Source organism: Chrysochloris asiatica, unplaced genomic scaffold (assembly GCF_000296735.1).
Source record: "Chrysochloris asiatica unplaced genomic scaffold, ChrAsi1.0 scaffold00206, whole genome shotgun sequence".
NCBI lineage: Eukaryota > Metazoa > Chordata > Mammalia > Afrosoricida > Chrysochloridae > Chrysochloris > Chrysochloris asiatica.
Genome location: NW_006408724.1, coordinates 5,262,247 through 5,277,975, shown reverse-complemented (window position 1 = coordinate 5,277,975; position 15,729 = coordinate 5,262,247). Strand labels below are relative to the sequence as shown.

General features: G+C 34.9%; 1 protein-coding gene across 1 annotated transcript in view; it reads left to right on the top strand.

Annotated features, from left to right (window-relative positions):
* TRDMT1 (tRNA aspartic acid methyltransferase 1) overlaps positions 1 to 15,213 on the top strand; it is a 55,857-nt gene extending 40,644 nt beyond the window's left edge. Inside the window, exons 4-11 of the mRNA XM_006872612.1 lie at positions 1,252 to 1,323; positions 2,018 to 2,083; positions 3,764 to 3,833; positions 5,444 to 5,527; positions 7,010 to 7,338; positions 9,546 to 9,603; positions 10,577 to 10,706; positions 15,083 to 15,213. Of these exons, the coding sequence (XP_006872674.1) occupies positions 1,252 to 1,323; positions 2,018 to 2,083; positions 3,764 to 3,833; positions 5,444 to 5,527; positions 7,010 to 7,338; positions 9,546 to 9,603; positions 10,577 to 10,706; positions 15,083 to 15,183 (910 nt within the window). The 3' untranslated portion in view covers positions 15,184 to 15,213. The remainder of the gene's footprint in view (positions 1 to 1,251; positions 1,324 to 2,017; positions 2,084 to 3,763; positions 3,834 to 5,443; positions 5,528 to 7,009; positions 7,339 to 9,545; positions 9,604 to 10,576; positions 10,707 to 15,082) is intronic.
* The last annotated feature ends 516 nt before the right edge of the window (positions 15,214 to 15,729 follow it).

Here is a 15,729-nt window from a genome sequence, read left to right as displayed (position 1 = left end):
TTATTCTTTTTCATGTAGATATTTTTTAATACTAATATTTCATCATTTTTATAGTAATAGTCTTCTGTTTGTCTTACATGGAGTTCTGGTGTGGTACTGTAAGATAAACACTGAACTGCTAACACAGCTGCTTCTTGGAAACCCTATACAGGGTCGCTATGAGTCAGAACTGACTCAACGGCACGTAACAACAAAAACTATGTCTTACCTAGACATCCATTACTGCAATGGGCCTCTTGGATCCTCCCCCCTATTATCCCCTTGTACTAATCTAACTCCAACTTTTGGCGAGTAACGGCAGTCACTCTGGCTCTGTGGTCACTATCATTTAGAACTCTGAGAGGAAAGACAGTGAGAAGAACCCAAGATTTCTGAGGAATCAGTGTAAGTCTAGTCTAATTCTTCAGCCAAGCCTGACTTTGCTGTCAGGTCTGAGGAAACTGACAGGTGATGTCTAGTAACTTGTTAAAGATTATGAAGCTAATAAGTAGCTAGGGTTTAAACCCTAGCCCATTTGTTTCTGCTTACTCAATCTCAATCCAAGTTTTCCTTCGTGCTTAATTTGCCATCAGATTGTGACTTTTACTTGTAGGATCAAACTGTTAGCTTGTTTACATGACCTGACTTGACCCTAGTTAGTCAAACCAAGTTGCGTTCATATTTGTAGAATAAAACCTCCAACTTAAGTCTCTCCTGTTTACATCAGACAAGATTTCCTTAGTCTTAGTGACTACTTTGATCTGCTTAAGTTAGTCACAGGTTCCAGCAGCTCCAGGTTCCCACTTTCCCCAACCAGCTAATTCATCTGAACTCTTGTTGTCTCACTTGGGACAGAACAAAGGTATATGTGTGTATGTCTTTTTTAAATGAAGTAATTTAAGAGGGTAATTAATTTTATTCTTTATTGACTTCTTCACCTAAGTGATTTAGCACGGCATTGTTCATGTTAAGTGTCATTGAGTCAATTCCAATTCATAGTGACCCTGTACAAGGTTTCTAAGGAGCGGCTGGTAAGTTTGAACCATGGTCTTGTGGCTCAAATGACCTTGCGGTCCAGATATGCAAGACAAAGTTTTTTCTTCATTGTTTAGTAAATAAGTACATTAGTTTTCTATAGAAACAAAGATGATCTTTTTTTAATTTTAGAGAACCAAACTGTTTTAATTGTCTTGGTGTTGATTATTAAAAATGATTTGAGGTCTTCATATGAGAATCTTGATAAACTTATATTTGCATTCTTTACCTCTTTAGAATTGGCCTGCAGGGTGATAAGGCTGATCCAAGGACAAGTAGCTTCTTGTATATTCTAGATATTCTTCCAAGGTAAAAATGTGGATTCTTATACAATCTTACCTTACATTTAAAACTTTGGATATAGTAGGATGTGATGTATGTTGTTTTGTAGAGCGGAACAGTTTTTAACTTTCCATTCAAATACCGGCCTGTGCTTGTCATTTGTCTTTCACTGCCATGATTAATAGAATAACTGAAAACATCTCATGATTTCACTTGTGCCACTAATGATTGACAGAGAAAAGCTATGTGCTTTTGCTTCTGCCCATGTATTAATGTGAATGATGCCAATGATAACAAATGCCTTTGCCCTGGTCTCGAAACTTATAACTAACCTAAGCACCTTCACCCTGCATGATGGCAACCCCTGGTGCTATGCAGAGGCTCTGTGTGAACCCATGTTTTGAGATAAGTTTAAATGGAAATGAACACATCAAATGTTAGCTTTGTTAGGTATGTTGGTATATAGTGCTTATGGGAAAAATGAAGAAAATATGCGCTCTCTACATTGCTTCTGAAATTCCTTTATAAAATGAGTTGTTTCTATCCCTTACAAAATTCCTTTATAAAAAGAGAATTAAAAAATGTACTTACCTCATGTTTCTCACAAGTAATGATTTTCCTCACTTTTATAACTTCTCAGTAATGAAATCTTTGGAATTTTGTATATTGTTTTTGTTGTTGTTGTTTGTATATTGTTTTATTGATTTTTTTTTTTTTTTAGATTACAAAAATTACCAAAGTATATTGTTTTAGAAAATGTCAAAGGTTTCGAAGTATCTTCGACAAGGTAAAAGATTACATTTATCTTATATATGTTTATACGTTTTAAAGTGTTTAATAAGTAGGAACTGTTGTAAAATAAAGATCTTAGAAATAGATACATACATTCTGACATTTTCTATGGTAATATTTTATTCCTTAATAATGATTTTGACTAATAATTAATAATGTAAAATAGTACAAAGTTTGGTTCAACTGATTATCTGATTTTGGAATATTTGAATATTTTTGGAATGAGCACTAATTTAAGTGAGAGCTTTAGTTTTTCAATTTTGGATGCCTTTTTGGGGCCAGCATAGGGTCCTGGTGGTGCAGTGGTTAAGCGATGGGCTGCTCACTCTGTGGGGCAGTGCAACTCTGCCCTGTGTAGGTGGGATAAGTTGGAATTGACTCCATGTTGTTAGGTACTGTCCACTTGGTTCTGATCTTGCACCATCCTCTCTACTATTGAGTTTGAGCCCATTGCTGCTGCCACTGTATCCGTCCATTTTGTTGGGGGTCTTCTTCTTTTTCACTGACCCTACACTTTACCAAGCATGATGTCCTTCTCCAGGGACTGGTCCCTCCTGATTGGTGGTTATGTACCGTGGAGTCGATTCCTACTCATAGCGACCCTGTGTACAGGGTTTCCGAACCTGTAAATCTTTATGGGAACAGAAAACCTCATCTTTTTCCCGCGGAAGAGCCGGTAGTTTCCAACTGCCGACCTTGAGGTTAGCAGCCCGATTTGTAACCATGACGCTATCAGAGCTCCTTGGTCCCTCCTGATAACATGTCCAAAACAAAGTCTTTCCAACGTGGCTTCTAAAGAACATTCTGACTGTACTTCCAAGACAGATTCATTTGTTTTTCTGGTGGTTCATGGTACTTATAATATTCTTCTCTAACACCATAACTCAAATGCATCAGTTCTTCCATGGTCTTTCTTATTCCTTATCCAGCTGTCACATGCATGTGAGGCAACTGAAAATACCATGAATTGTTTCAGGGGCACCTTAGTCCTCAAACATTCAGAAGCAGTCTACCACTCCTTCTTCCTAGTCTGTCTTAGTCTGGAAACTCCACTGAAACATGTACACCATGCATTTAAAATACCAGTGGCATAGCTTCCAACATCACAGCAACACACAAGCCACCACAGTATAACAGAATGACAGGCCAGTAGTGGAATTGACTCTAGACTGGGTTATTGGTGTTTATTTTTTTATACGTAGGAATGTTTTCAGTAAGAACTGGCCCTGCTGAATGCCATTTTCTGGAATTCAAAGAAAAAAGCAAGCTCTTTCAGATGGTAGCCTAGCTGGAGAGAAAACACGTTTCTCCTTTGACTTAAGTGATATCTGTAACAGTGTTCCCTCTCTGATTTACTATATTAAAAATATAGTTCCATTTCTCTTAGCAAATTTATCATCAGTAGGATTAGGGGTTTTAATGCCCATCAGTTTGGATAAATTATTTGGCAGCTTTATTTATATGTATTATGGAATTATCTGTATCATTTTTTAAATGCAATTTTTCAAGCACTAGAGTTCATGGAAATTTAGGATAATTCTTTTCCTAAACAACCTGGTTGGACAAATAATTTTCACGTAAAATGAAGTTTTATGTATCATATTTTATGTATAATAACTCTATTTCCAACTTTGAGGGGAAGCTTTTCAGGATTTTCTTTTTTCTTTCTCTTCAGAGACCTGTTTATACAAACAATAGAAAACTGTGGCTTTCAGTACCAAGAATTTTTATTATCTCCAACCTCTGTAGGTACCACAAATATATATATAGTGTGTGTGTAAACGTTTTTTTATAAAATATGCGAAGGGGCTTCAAAATGTTTGTGGAAAATCTTCATCATCTTTTGACCTCATTTTCCCATGTATTTTTTGAAGCCCCTTCATATATACATGTTGTTATTAAATACCATTGAGTTGGTTCTGATGCATAGTGACCCTGTATAGGGTTTCTGAGGAGCAGTTGGTGAGCTTGAACCACCGACCTTGTGGTTCAAACCGACTTGCAGCACCATACCAAGAGTCCCATATATACATAAGTAGTTATAATATAAACACTTGTTTTTCCTCTAAGGGGAATTTGATACAACACATGGAATGAATCTATTTTGAATACTACTCTAGGTAAACTTCGAAAGGAGACATAGGTCTTACTTTGTCTATTGGTTCTTTTATATATATTTTATGAAAATATTATATAGCTTAATGCTAATATAACTTATGGTTTGATATTTCCAAACAGATGTGCTGTAGCTTAAAAATGCTTCAAAAGAATTCAAAATAGAAAACAGAATGAAATAGAACAATTTTCTAATTATTTTTTGTGGTGTATTGTTAAAATGCAAACCTTACTTGTATTTCATGGGTAAGAATTGGAGTAATTGGCTGTGTTAAACTATTTGGTGCATATTCAGTGACACTATTTTTTCTTTTCTCATTATTCTTTTTATTTCTTACCATATTATACAATCCTTTACCCTGAAAATAAAAAATCTGTATCATAAATTAGATATGGAAATTGTAACAATTGGCAGTATGCCTTATGTCTTTAAATATATGTCATTTATTGCCTTTAAGGAACCCTGGTGGTGCAGTGGATTAAGCATTGGGCTACTAACCACGAGATTGGCAGTTCAAACTCATGGGAGGAAGCTGAGTCTGAGACAAAAGGGGCAGCATTTACCTAAGGGTGAAGTGCAGAAGGCTTAGGGAAGAAGGAGGAAGGGGAACAGGAAACGCAGGGAAGAAGTGAAATAAGTGACATTACTTTGTGGGGATTGCAGTCAGTGAGGTGAAACAAAATGTGTTTGAATTGTTGAATGGAAAACTGATGTGCTCTGTAAGCCTTCACCCAATTCATACTAAAAAGTTAACAGAAGATTTACAGTCTCAGAAATCCTATAGAGCAGTTTTGCTCTGTTCTGTAGGGTCACTGTGAGTCTGGTTAACTTGATGACAGTGGAGTTTATTGCTTTTTAACTTCTGAAATGTATTGAATCCAAAACAAGGTAATAAATAACTGAGAGTGCCTATATTTGACTTTCATGTTTTGTGATTCCTGTGTTATGAGTAATGGGTAAAAATGTTTATGTAAGTTCTTACCTGGGAAATAGAAAATGAATGTGACTAAGACATATGATTCAAAAGATTCAGTCCTTATCACATTCAAATAAAGGCACAGAGCAACAGTTTAAAAGGATTAAGAATTTTCTATACAGAATTCTTCCATAAATCTATAGCAGAACTTGCTCTGGAAGAAGCTAGATGTATGCATGTATACATTTTCCCACAAGTGGTAAATAGTTGGTGCAGATCTCTTACATTTTCTGTATGAACTCACTGCTGTGCTTTACTTCTAGCTTGGCATTCCGAACTCCAGGCTGCGCTATTTCCTTGTTGCAAAGCTTCAGTCAGATCCATTATCGTTTCAAGCCCCTGGGCAGGTATTAACATCATTCATTTATTTCTTGCAAACCTATGATAGCTTGCTAATTTATTTTCAAAAAGTACTATGTGTAGGGAGTCCAGGTGTGGCACTGTGGGCTAATGCACTGGACAGCAAAGTGTTTTGAACCACAAGGTCAGTGGTTCAAGCTCACCAGCTACTCCTTGGAAACCCTATACAGGGTTGTTATGGGTTGTCACCAACTCGACAGCACTTAACAACAACAACAAACTTTGTGTAGATTTATATTTGTTCTGTAGACAGCACAGAATGAACCATGCCCTAGATCCCTCTTCAAGGCACTTTCTTCTCCTCGTGCCACTTTCATTGCTCTAAGCAAAGCAGAAAACAAAGGCTTTTCTTTCATTAGGAAAAGAAAATAAGTTTAAATTGAAAGATTACCATTAGTGCTGATTCTCTCCTCCCTGCATAGTTGCTCTACTGATCATTCATGATTTTGTATTTACCATTTTTTCAATAGAAACCATTGATTACTTTTGGTAAAATTCAATATACTATCTTAAAAATGCCTTCAAAGTATCTTGTCATAACATTTGCAGTTTTTTTTTTAAGTCAATACTATGTAGCTTTAATTGGGTAAAATACAGAAATGATTAGTATATTGTTGTTAAGTGCCATTGAGTCCCTTCATTGATTAGTATAAGCCAGAATACAAAGCTCATTTGCCATAGATAGAATCCTAATTATGTGAGCCAATACATACTTTGTCCAAAAGGTATGCATATAACAGAGTTCAGTGAATCAGTGCATCATCATCATAGTTAAGAGGCATCAGAAGTTCTTAACTAAGAACTAATAGAGATTATATAGGGAGTAACAGGAGATTAATAGTATCATTTCAATTGCCTGTAACATGATACTAGTTGTTTATTTTTTCCTTAGTGAATAATTCCAAAAACAATGTATAAAGTAGATTAATAATGACTTCATTATTAAAAAGCCATGAAATGGTTTTTCTTTTAAAAAAATAGGACTTTATATATGAGTATGGGTTGTATAGAAACAAGTTTTTCTGAAGGGACTCATGAGTAGAAATAACCTTTCAGTGTAAAAAGTGCTTTTCTTTTACTTTCTTCTTCTAAAATTGTTTTTCTTTGGACTGTGGGAACTTTCCTTTTCAGTGACTGAAGTATGGCAAACTGTAATCTAGATAGATTTTCTAGAAATGTTTTAAGTTGCTTTTTAAACTTCTTTTACAATTATAATGCGTCCTTATTATTTTGTTGACTATTTTAATTAGCAAATACAGAAAGCAATACTAAATCATTAGTAGCCTGATGACACTATAGCCATACAGTGAGTAATCTGTAAGAAACTTAAGTGAAAAATGAACAAACCACAATTTCTGTCTTTTTGTGGTAACTGAGATTACTGTGTAATATTGATTGAATATTATTAGTTTGCTTTTTAAATTTTAATAAATCTTTTCACAAATTTGTGTATTTTTACATAATTCCAGGTACTGATGGAGTTCCCCAAAATCGGATCTGAAAATCCCCAGAAACATGCTGGAGATGCAGAAAAGACAGTTGAACCAAACATTGGCCTTGGTGACAGCACACACTGTTCTGGAAAAAAGACCATACTTTTTAAGCTTGAGACCACAAAAGAAATAGACAGGAAACATCAACAGAACAGTGATCTCTCTGTTCGTATGCTAAAAGATTTTCTTGAACATGACATTGACATAAATCAGTACTTTTTGCCACCAAAGTTGTTGCAGCGATATGCTCTTATATTAGATATTGTTAAGCCCACTTGCAGAAGATCTACATGCTTTACAAAAGGGTAGGTTTTAAACAGACTGTTCATGGTATATCCAGAATAACCAGGTTCTTACAGTGCTTCCCCCCTGAAAAATACAAGAAGCATTTTATGAAGTGCTTCTGCTAGAATAGATTTTCTCACCCCTAATTGCCTGCTTCATGATCCAATAGAATACACAATTGAAAATTCTCTCTGGCAGAACATTATGTGCACATCCCACAAAAGTGCTCATAAAAGACAATTTCATTTGTTTGGTGACCTTCATAGGAGCTTAATTGCCCAGGGGAAATATAGTACTGTAGATGGCTAATTGCTAATTCTTTACCACCCTTTTTTTTTAAGCGGCACATCGAACCTCAAAGATTTATGTGTTCTCTCATGATCAGTATATATAAGAAGAAATTAAATTTTAATTTCAAGAAATAAAATTGAATTAACTAGAATATATTAGAGTAATTTTGGTATCTGAATTTTATTCAGATTTTTGAATAAGTAATATATTCTCCTGGTTCAAGTTTCAAAAGGTACAAAGGCTGTAAGATTTCTACCACTTCTGTTCCTCAGCCATATAGTCTCCTTCCCTTCAGGCAACCAATGCTATCAGTTAACTGTATAATCTTCCAGAGGAGTTATATGTGAGGCTTAAATATACATATGTCTTTTTGTTCTCCCTTTAAGTCAACAGTAGCACACTTTTATACATTATATTGTACCTTTTTTGTTGTTGTTGTTGCAAAGTATATATTTGATGTTATTTCATATCGATATATAGGAAACTTTTCTATCATAATTTTTATAACTGGTTACGTATTGATAGACATTTAAGTAACTTCCTTTGCATTCTTTTGAATTTCACCCATTTTTTAAAAAAAATCTAGAAAGAAAATTAGGCCTTTCCAGAAAATTATTACAAACAATCCATGTCGCTGCTTTGTTGTTGAATGCCACACAACTTCACCTGATAAATAGTTATATGATTTTTTAAAGAAAATGTCATTTCTTACCTACTAACTAGCTGTCTTGGATAAAACACTGTACCCCTGATATAACCATACCAGACTCAATATGATTTTATCACATTTTGACTTTGTACTTCCAGGGGAAAGGGTTTATTGCTTTCCATTACCTTAAAAGACTTCTCTCCGCTATTGTTTGTTGCCAAGTGCAGTAGTATCTATTTAGGACTCTCATAAAAGAAGGCATCAGTTTTGTCATAAAAAACAACCTTGAAATTCTTCTGCAATTATAAAGATGGTATAAAAGAAACCTCTGTTTCAGTGTGAGTAGTAACACATGCACACACATTTATATATATGTATATATTATATATATATATATATGATATGTATGAGAGAGCAATTTAAAAGAGACTAATTTTTCCTACTGTAACTTTTTCTCTAATATTTATTTTTTAAGGGATAAAATGAGCCCTGGTAGTGTGGTGGGTTATGAGTTGGGCTGCTAACCACAAGAGCTGCAGTTGGAATGTACTAGCTATTCCACAAGCGAAAGATGAGGCTTTTTGTTCCTGTACTGATGTACAGCCTTGGAAACCCTGTACAGCGTTACTTCAAGTCAGAACTGACTTGATGGCACATCACTACCAACTTTAAGGAAAAAATGATTCCACAGCCAGTTTGGATAAATAAATATAATTAATACCTTGCATTTCCATAGTTTTATACTTTTTGTTCACTTTTTAGTACAGAGCTCTAGCTATTGTATCAAAAAGTAAAAACATACCACAGAGTTGGTGGGCCATGTTTGTCATTATATGGTGAATACGTTTTTAAGTTCATGAGAAAAAATGATGATTCAGGCATCATAAAAAATAGGAGCAGTTTATTTTCACTTCCATAACGTTTGGTTTAATGTGGCAGGGATTATAAAATTGGATAGCATTTGAATACAGAGTCATAGCAAGTTCATACTTTCCAGTATTGAACATTAGAAAAATGATGATTAATATTAATGCAAAGAAATGCATAGTTAAATGGTGCTTACACAACTAATTAACTGCCAAATTTCATTTCTGAGAAGTTTGACTAGAAAGGTCTTACGTAGTCTTTTACCTAGAGATTTTTAAATTACACGGCATACGTATGCAGTATTAATCAGAATATTTCAGAATGATGTAACTTTATTGATTGATCATCTCCAAAAATGCTTAAGAAATTTAGCATTAACAAATACACTAGGTGCTGTATAATACTTTGCTAATTTTTCAGTTATGGAAGCTTCATAGAAGGTGCAGGATCCGTATTACAAACTTCAGAAGATGTGCAGGTACTATGTAAGTTTTTAAATGAAAATATTTGAAAGTAGCATTTTAAATAAAGTTATATTTAGTATGTAATTATATTTAGTACGTTCATTTAAATATGTTCACCTAAGAGGAACTGGGCATCTGTATCTATAGACATTCCACAAGAAATGTTTTATGCTTTAATTATCCTGGTTTCTTATTCTTACCATCTGTATTCTTTTTATTCCATAAATAGTAAATGGAAATTCAACCTCAGTATTTAATCTTTTCTAAAATTAAACACAGAGAATCTTAATATTGGAAACTTTCTTTGGGAGACATACTATTTTTAGCAGGGGGAAAAATCTTTGTTTTAGCAATGCACTCGTTTAATACTTTAGTTGTAAATCCTCCATGATATCATGACTGAATACAAACCTGATATATAGCAAGTTTTACATAATTTTAAAGTGTGATATGTTATCTTTAATTTACAGCTCTTACTATTAACAAATTTTACCCTTGGTAAAATACAAATGCTATCTAAATTTGAAAAAAATCATTTATTTAATGTATTATATGATTTTAAGAAACGTTCTTTATTTTGCAAAATTGATTGTAAATAATAAATGTTATCATTATAACTTGTTAGCATTATAAAACTGACTTCACACATCTTTCAAATCTTTATATCTTCACAATATTCCTTTCAAGCTATATTGCTGTTTATTTTTTACATTCTTAAGGGTTAATTTTTGAGATATCAAAAATGAAAAGTACTTAAAGGTATTATGATCTACTCAACATCAAGCATGGTTTTTCTTTTTCAAAGTTTAAATGACCTTTTATGGGCCAGTTATGTAGTTTATTGCATAGACACATTTTGCCCTGTGGAGTGCATTTTGCTACCATTAATTATAACAGACTATATGTCCATCATTTTTAAACTGTCTCAAAATAGTGTAAGAAATCTCATAAGCTACTTTATCAGTTATCTTGGATGTTTTCTTACAGATTGAGAATATCTACAAGTCTCTTAGCAGTTTGTCAGAAGGAGAACAGATAGAAAAATTGTTAATGCTTAAACTGCGGTATTTCACTCCTAAAGAAATAGCAAATCTTCTTGGATTTCCTCCAGAGTTCGGTATGTAGAATATATGTGAAGCATTGTTGTTAAGAGCTGTGAAGATGGTTCCTGCTTATAGCAACCCTGTCTGTATAGGGTTCCACAATTGTGAGGATGACACAGGACCAGGCAGTGTTAAATTCTGTTGTGCATAGATGGGGTAGCTATGCTTGTCCTTACTGATGGTCCTAGGTCTTCTGGTCCTGAAATGAAATATGAACTGCTCCCCCATTTTAGTTGCACATCTTCTACAATTACGGTTGTAACAATCACAATTTATCCTGATGAAAATTACTCGTAACTGAATCATAAAATCCTATCACCATCATCCCCCACCCTGTTTCACTAAATCCATCTGAATAGAGGAAAACTATTTCATGGAGATTCTACTTTACCAACCCCCCATACTGAAACTAAGAACACTCATGAAAGCTTGTATAGGTTAAATTTCTTATAAAATGTGACATATTTGTAGAGTAAAATTTGCCCCTTCACTGAATCGTCTATCATGGTGTTTTTGACATTATTGTCTCTGGATACAAAATGGGCATTGGCCGAGTCACTTGTCCACTGTCAGTGATGGATTTGTATTGACCCCTTGTACAGTTCATCCTGATTTTCATTGTAACCGATCGTATGCATATATGAATAGAGGAGTCCTGACATTTGAACTGCAAGGTCAGCAGTTCAAGCTCACCATCTGTTCCTCGGAAACCCTATACAGGGTAACTATGGGTCAGAACCAACTCGACAGCACTAAACAACAACAGTCCGTATTTGGAGTCCTGTTGTGGTGTTGTGGGCTAATGTGTCAGACTGCAAAGTCAATTGAACTGCAAGGTCGGTAGTTCAAGCTCACCAGCTGCTCCTTGGTGGAAACCCTATACAGGGTTGCTGTGGGTCAGAATCAACTCGACGGCACTTAACGATAACAACAATCCGTGTTTGCAGTACTGGTGTGGTACTGTGGGTTAATGTGCTGGGCTGCAAAGTCAGTTTGAACCAGATGGTTGGCAGTTCAAACTCACCAGTCGCTCCTCGGAAACCCTATACAAGGTTGCTATGGGTCGGAACCAACTTGACAGCACGTAACAACAACAGTCCATATTTGTTTGATGAAAGCTACTGTCTTGATCATGTTAATTCTGTTTCTTTGTATTTGTGGATAATTATTGTTGTTATTTTAAATGTATTTAAGTCTTTAAAAATCACCTTTAACTTAAAATTTTTTGTAATTACTAATGTAAATTTCAACATGACCATATAATTTTCACAAGTCTGACTTGTTTGTTTTTAAACCTTTCTTTTGTAGTATTATTATAATATTGAAGAAGAATATCCCTGGAATATACTGAACATTTGAACTCTGACTACTTTGGACTGAACCATTTTTTAGATAACATTGAGTAATATGCTTGCCTAAGACATTTCCTTTACAAGAGCAACCAATGATCATATTTATTATAAATACAGCTTTATCATAGCAATCACTTATTTTATTGCAGTAAATATAGTGTTGACGAAGCAACTTTATTACAATCACCTTTATCTTCTGATTCTTACAAGTTTGTGAAACCTTGATATTGCTAACATTTTAAAATTATTTCCTTTATTCTATTAGTACTATTCGGACTCCTGGTGTGGCACTGTAGGATCAGCACTGAACTGTGAACCACAGGGTGGGCGGTTCAAATTCACCAGCTGCTCCAGAAATCCTATATGGGGTTGCCATGAGTCGGAACCGGCGTGACGACATTAACAACAATTATTCCTATTTAAGGAGCTCTGGTAGTGTAGTGGTTACGAATTGGGCTGTGAACCTCAAGGTCAGCAGTTCGAAACTGCCAACGGTTCCATAGGAGAAAGATGAGGCGTTCTGCTGCCCGTAAAGATTTACAGCCTCCGAAACCCTGTGCAGGGTCGCTATGAGTCAGAACCGACTCCACGGCACTTAACAACAACAACAAAATTTTCTTTTATTTAATTGGTATGCCAGAAAGTTGTTGTTTGTTGTTGCTGTTAAGGGCAGTCAAGTTGGTTCCAACCCATAGCAATCCTGTATAGGGTTTCCAAGGAGTGGCTGGTGAGCTTGAACCACCAACCTTGTGGTTCAAACTGACTTTGCATCCCAGTATGTTAACCCACAGAGCCACACCAGGACTCCATGCCAAAAGGTACTGAATGTGAATTCCTGACATTGTAACTACCATACCTTACAGTCTTATGCATGGCTCATTTTTTATGCTGAAACTTCAATGTTACAGCAAATGTCATTTTGGTTTATTTTGGTTTAAGAAGCCAGTGTAGCAAATAGAAGCCCAATGTGGAAGCAGAGCATAAAAATCTGCTGTGAGGGACTTGTATACAGAACTCTCATAACTCAACACTAAAAAAGAACAAATGATTCAATTTAAAAATGGGCAAAGGAATTGAAAACACATTTTTCTAAAGGAGATATACAAATGACCAATGTGCCTATGAAAAGATGCTTAATATCATCAGTTATTGTTGTTAAGTTGTTAAGTGTCCAATTCATAATAACGCTGTAGAGGGTTCCCAAGGAGTGACTGGCGGGTTTGAGCCACCAACTTTGCTGTTAGCAGTCCAGTGTTTATCCTACAGTGTCACACCAGGACAAATGCAAATCAAAACCCAGAATAAGTTCCCACTTCACATCCATTAGGATGGCTATTATAAATAAATAACTTGTGTTGCTGAGGATGTGGAGAAATTGGAACCCTCATGCAGTTCTGGTAGAAATGTAAAATGGCACAGCTGGTTTGAAATATAGTGTGGCAGTTCCTCAAAGGAGCAACATAGAGTTATTATTTTTGTTGTTAAGTGTCCATTGAGTTGATTCTGACTCATAGCAACCCTGAATAGGGTTTCTTAGGAGTGACTAGTGAGTTTGAACCACTAACCTTGTGGTTAGCAGTCCTGTGCTTATTCTATAGTACTATAGCAGGTTATAAGGAGCTCTGGTAGCGTAGTGGTTACGAATCGGGCTGCGAACCTTAAGGTCAGCGGTTCGAAACTACCAGCTGCTCCGCGGGAGAAAGATGAGGCTTTCTACTCCCGGAAAGATTTACACCCTCGGAAACCCTATACAGGGTCGCTATGGGTCGGAACCGACTCGATGGCACATAACAACAACAACAACATAGCAGGTTATATGAACCAGCAATTCTACTTCTTGGTGTATACTCAAGAGAATTGAAAACATATCCACACTAAACCTTATATATAGATGATTACAATAGCCTTATTCATGATAGCCAAAAAGTAGAAACAGTCCAACTGCTCATCAGCAGTGCATGGAAAAACTAAATGTAGCGCACTAAATACATTGGGATATTATTTGGGCACAGAAAGGACTAAAGTATTGGCACATGCTACAATACGGATGAACTTTAAAACTATTATAAGTGAAAGAAGCTGCACACAAAAGATCACCTATTTATTACATAATTCTGTTTTGTGTGAAATGTCCAGAAGAGACAAATGCATAGAAACAGTAAGTAGATTAGTGATTCTCAGGAATAGGGAGGTGGGAGGTAGGGGAAGGGGAAAATGTGAATGACTGATAAGGGGAAAAGGATTTGTTTTAGACTGATACAGATTATCTGGAATTAGGTATTATTATGGTTGAATATATACTGTAGATTGCCAGAAGAAATACAACTTTAGGAAGGTGAATGGTGAGACTTTGTCTTGCTTGTATTGGACACATCATCAGGAATGATCAGCTGCTAGAAAAGGATGTCATGGCTGGTAAAAGTAGAGGGTCAGCAAAAATGGAGGAAATCCTGAGTGCAGTTGATTAACACAGTTGTTTTACCAATGGGTGCAAATAACCCAAGAATCTGGAGATGGCCCAGGAGGACAATCCTTCCTTCTGTTTTATATAAGGGCCTCAGGGGTCAGTGAAGACTTGATAGCATCTAGCAGCAGTAATGGTTGTGAAACTGACTATACTAAAAGTACTGAATTACACACTTTAAAAAAGGTGAAATTCGTAGTTAATATTATATCTAAAAATGTTATTGAAAAATAGAAGTAATCGTGAAGTAAAGATAACCACTGATTTCTCTAAAGTTCACCAGTATGTGAATTGCAATGATTTCTCTAGACGTTATTTGTATACGTTGTGTGTGTATGTGCATGTGTTGAGTATAATATGTTTTATAATCTTGTAACACCACATTATGCAGACAGTGTAAAATTATATAAATTTTGGCTCTCAGTTCTCATTAGTTAATTGAACTTTCATGAAGACCTGAAGATCTTATCTTGTGTAAATGCCCACTTGTGCTCCTGCTACTTGATGCATCTTTAATGTCTGGAAATTAATATTCTGAATGATTATGTTATACATTATCATCTCTTTGTTGCAGGATTTCCTGAGAAGATAACAATGAAGCAGCGTTACCGACTACTTGGAAATAGTCTCAATGTGCATGTAGTAGCTAAATTAATCAAAACCTTATTTGAATAGCTTTGAAATCATTATGAAAGATTGTCACATTCTGAAATTCTTTTTTTGAATTAGTTTTGACTACATTTAACCAAATTATTTTATTCTTTATTTAATGAGGAATTTATAAATTTTCACAAAAATGCTATAAATCGGTTTCCTTAAATTTATATTGTTGCATTTTATCAAGTAAAAGTTGTTTTGCTAAATGGATAATATATTTTTATATGAAATCATTGACTACGTATGCAACACATTCTCTATAAAATAGCATAGGCATATTTGTCACACTTAACTTTAATGTCTACAGGAACACTTTACAACATGTCTTCAGGCATAGTGTGTTGTATGTACATGAACTTGAAAAAAGTTTTGAATATTAATTAAAGATATTTTTTTCTAAATCTGTCATTTTACTTTTTTATTAAATGTTTAAATTCTGTTTCTAAGATGTTGGTTCTCTAATTCTAGTTTGTTTTAAAATAGTGACTTTTATTTAATCCCAAACCTTTATACTTTGTGTTGTGTTTATTAGACAACAGTCTAAAGAATATGTTAGAAAGAAAA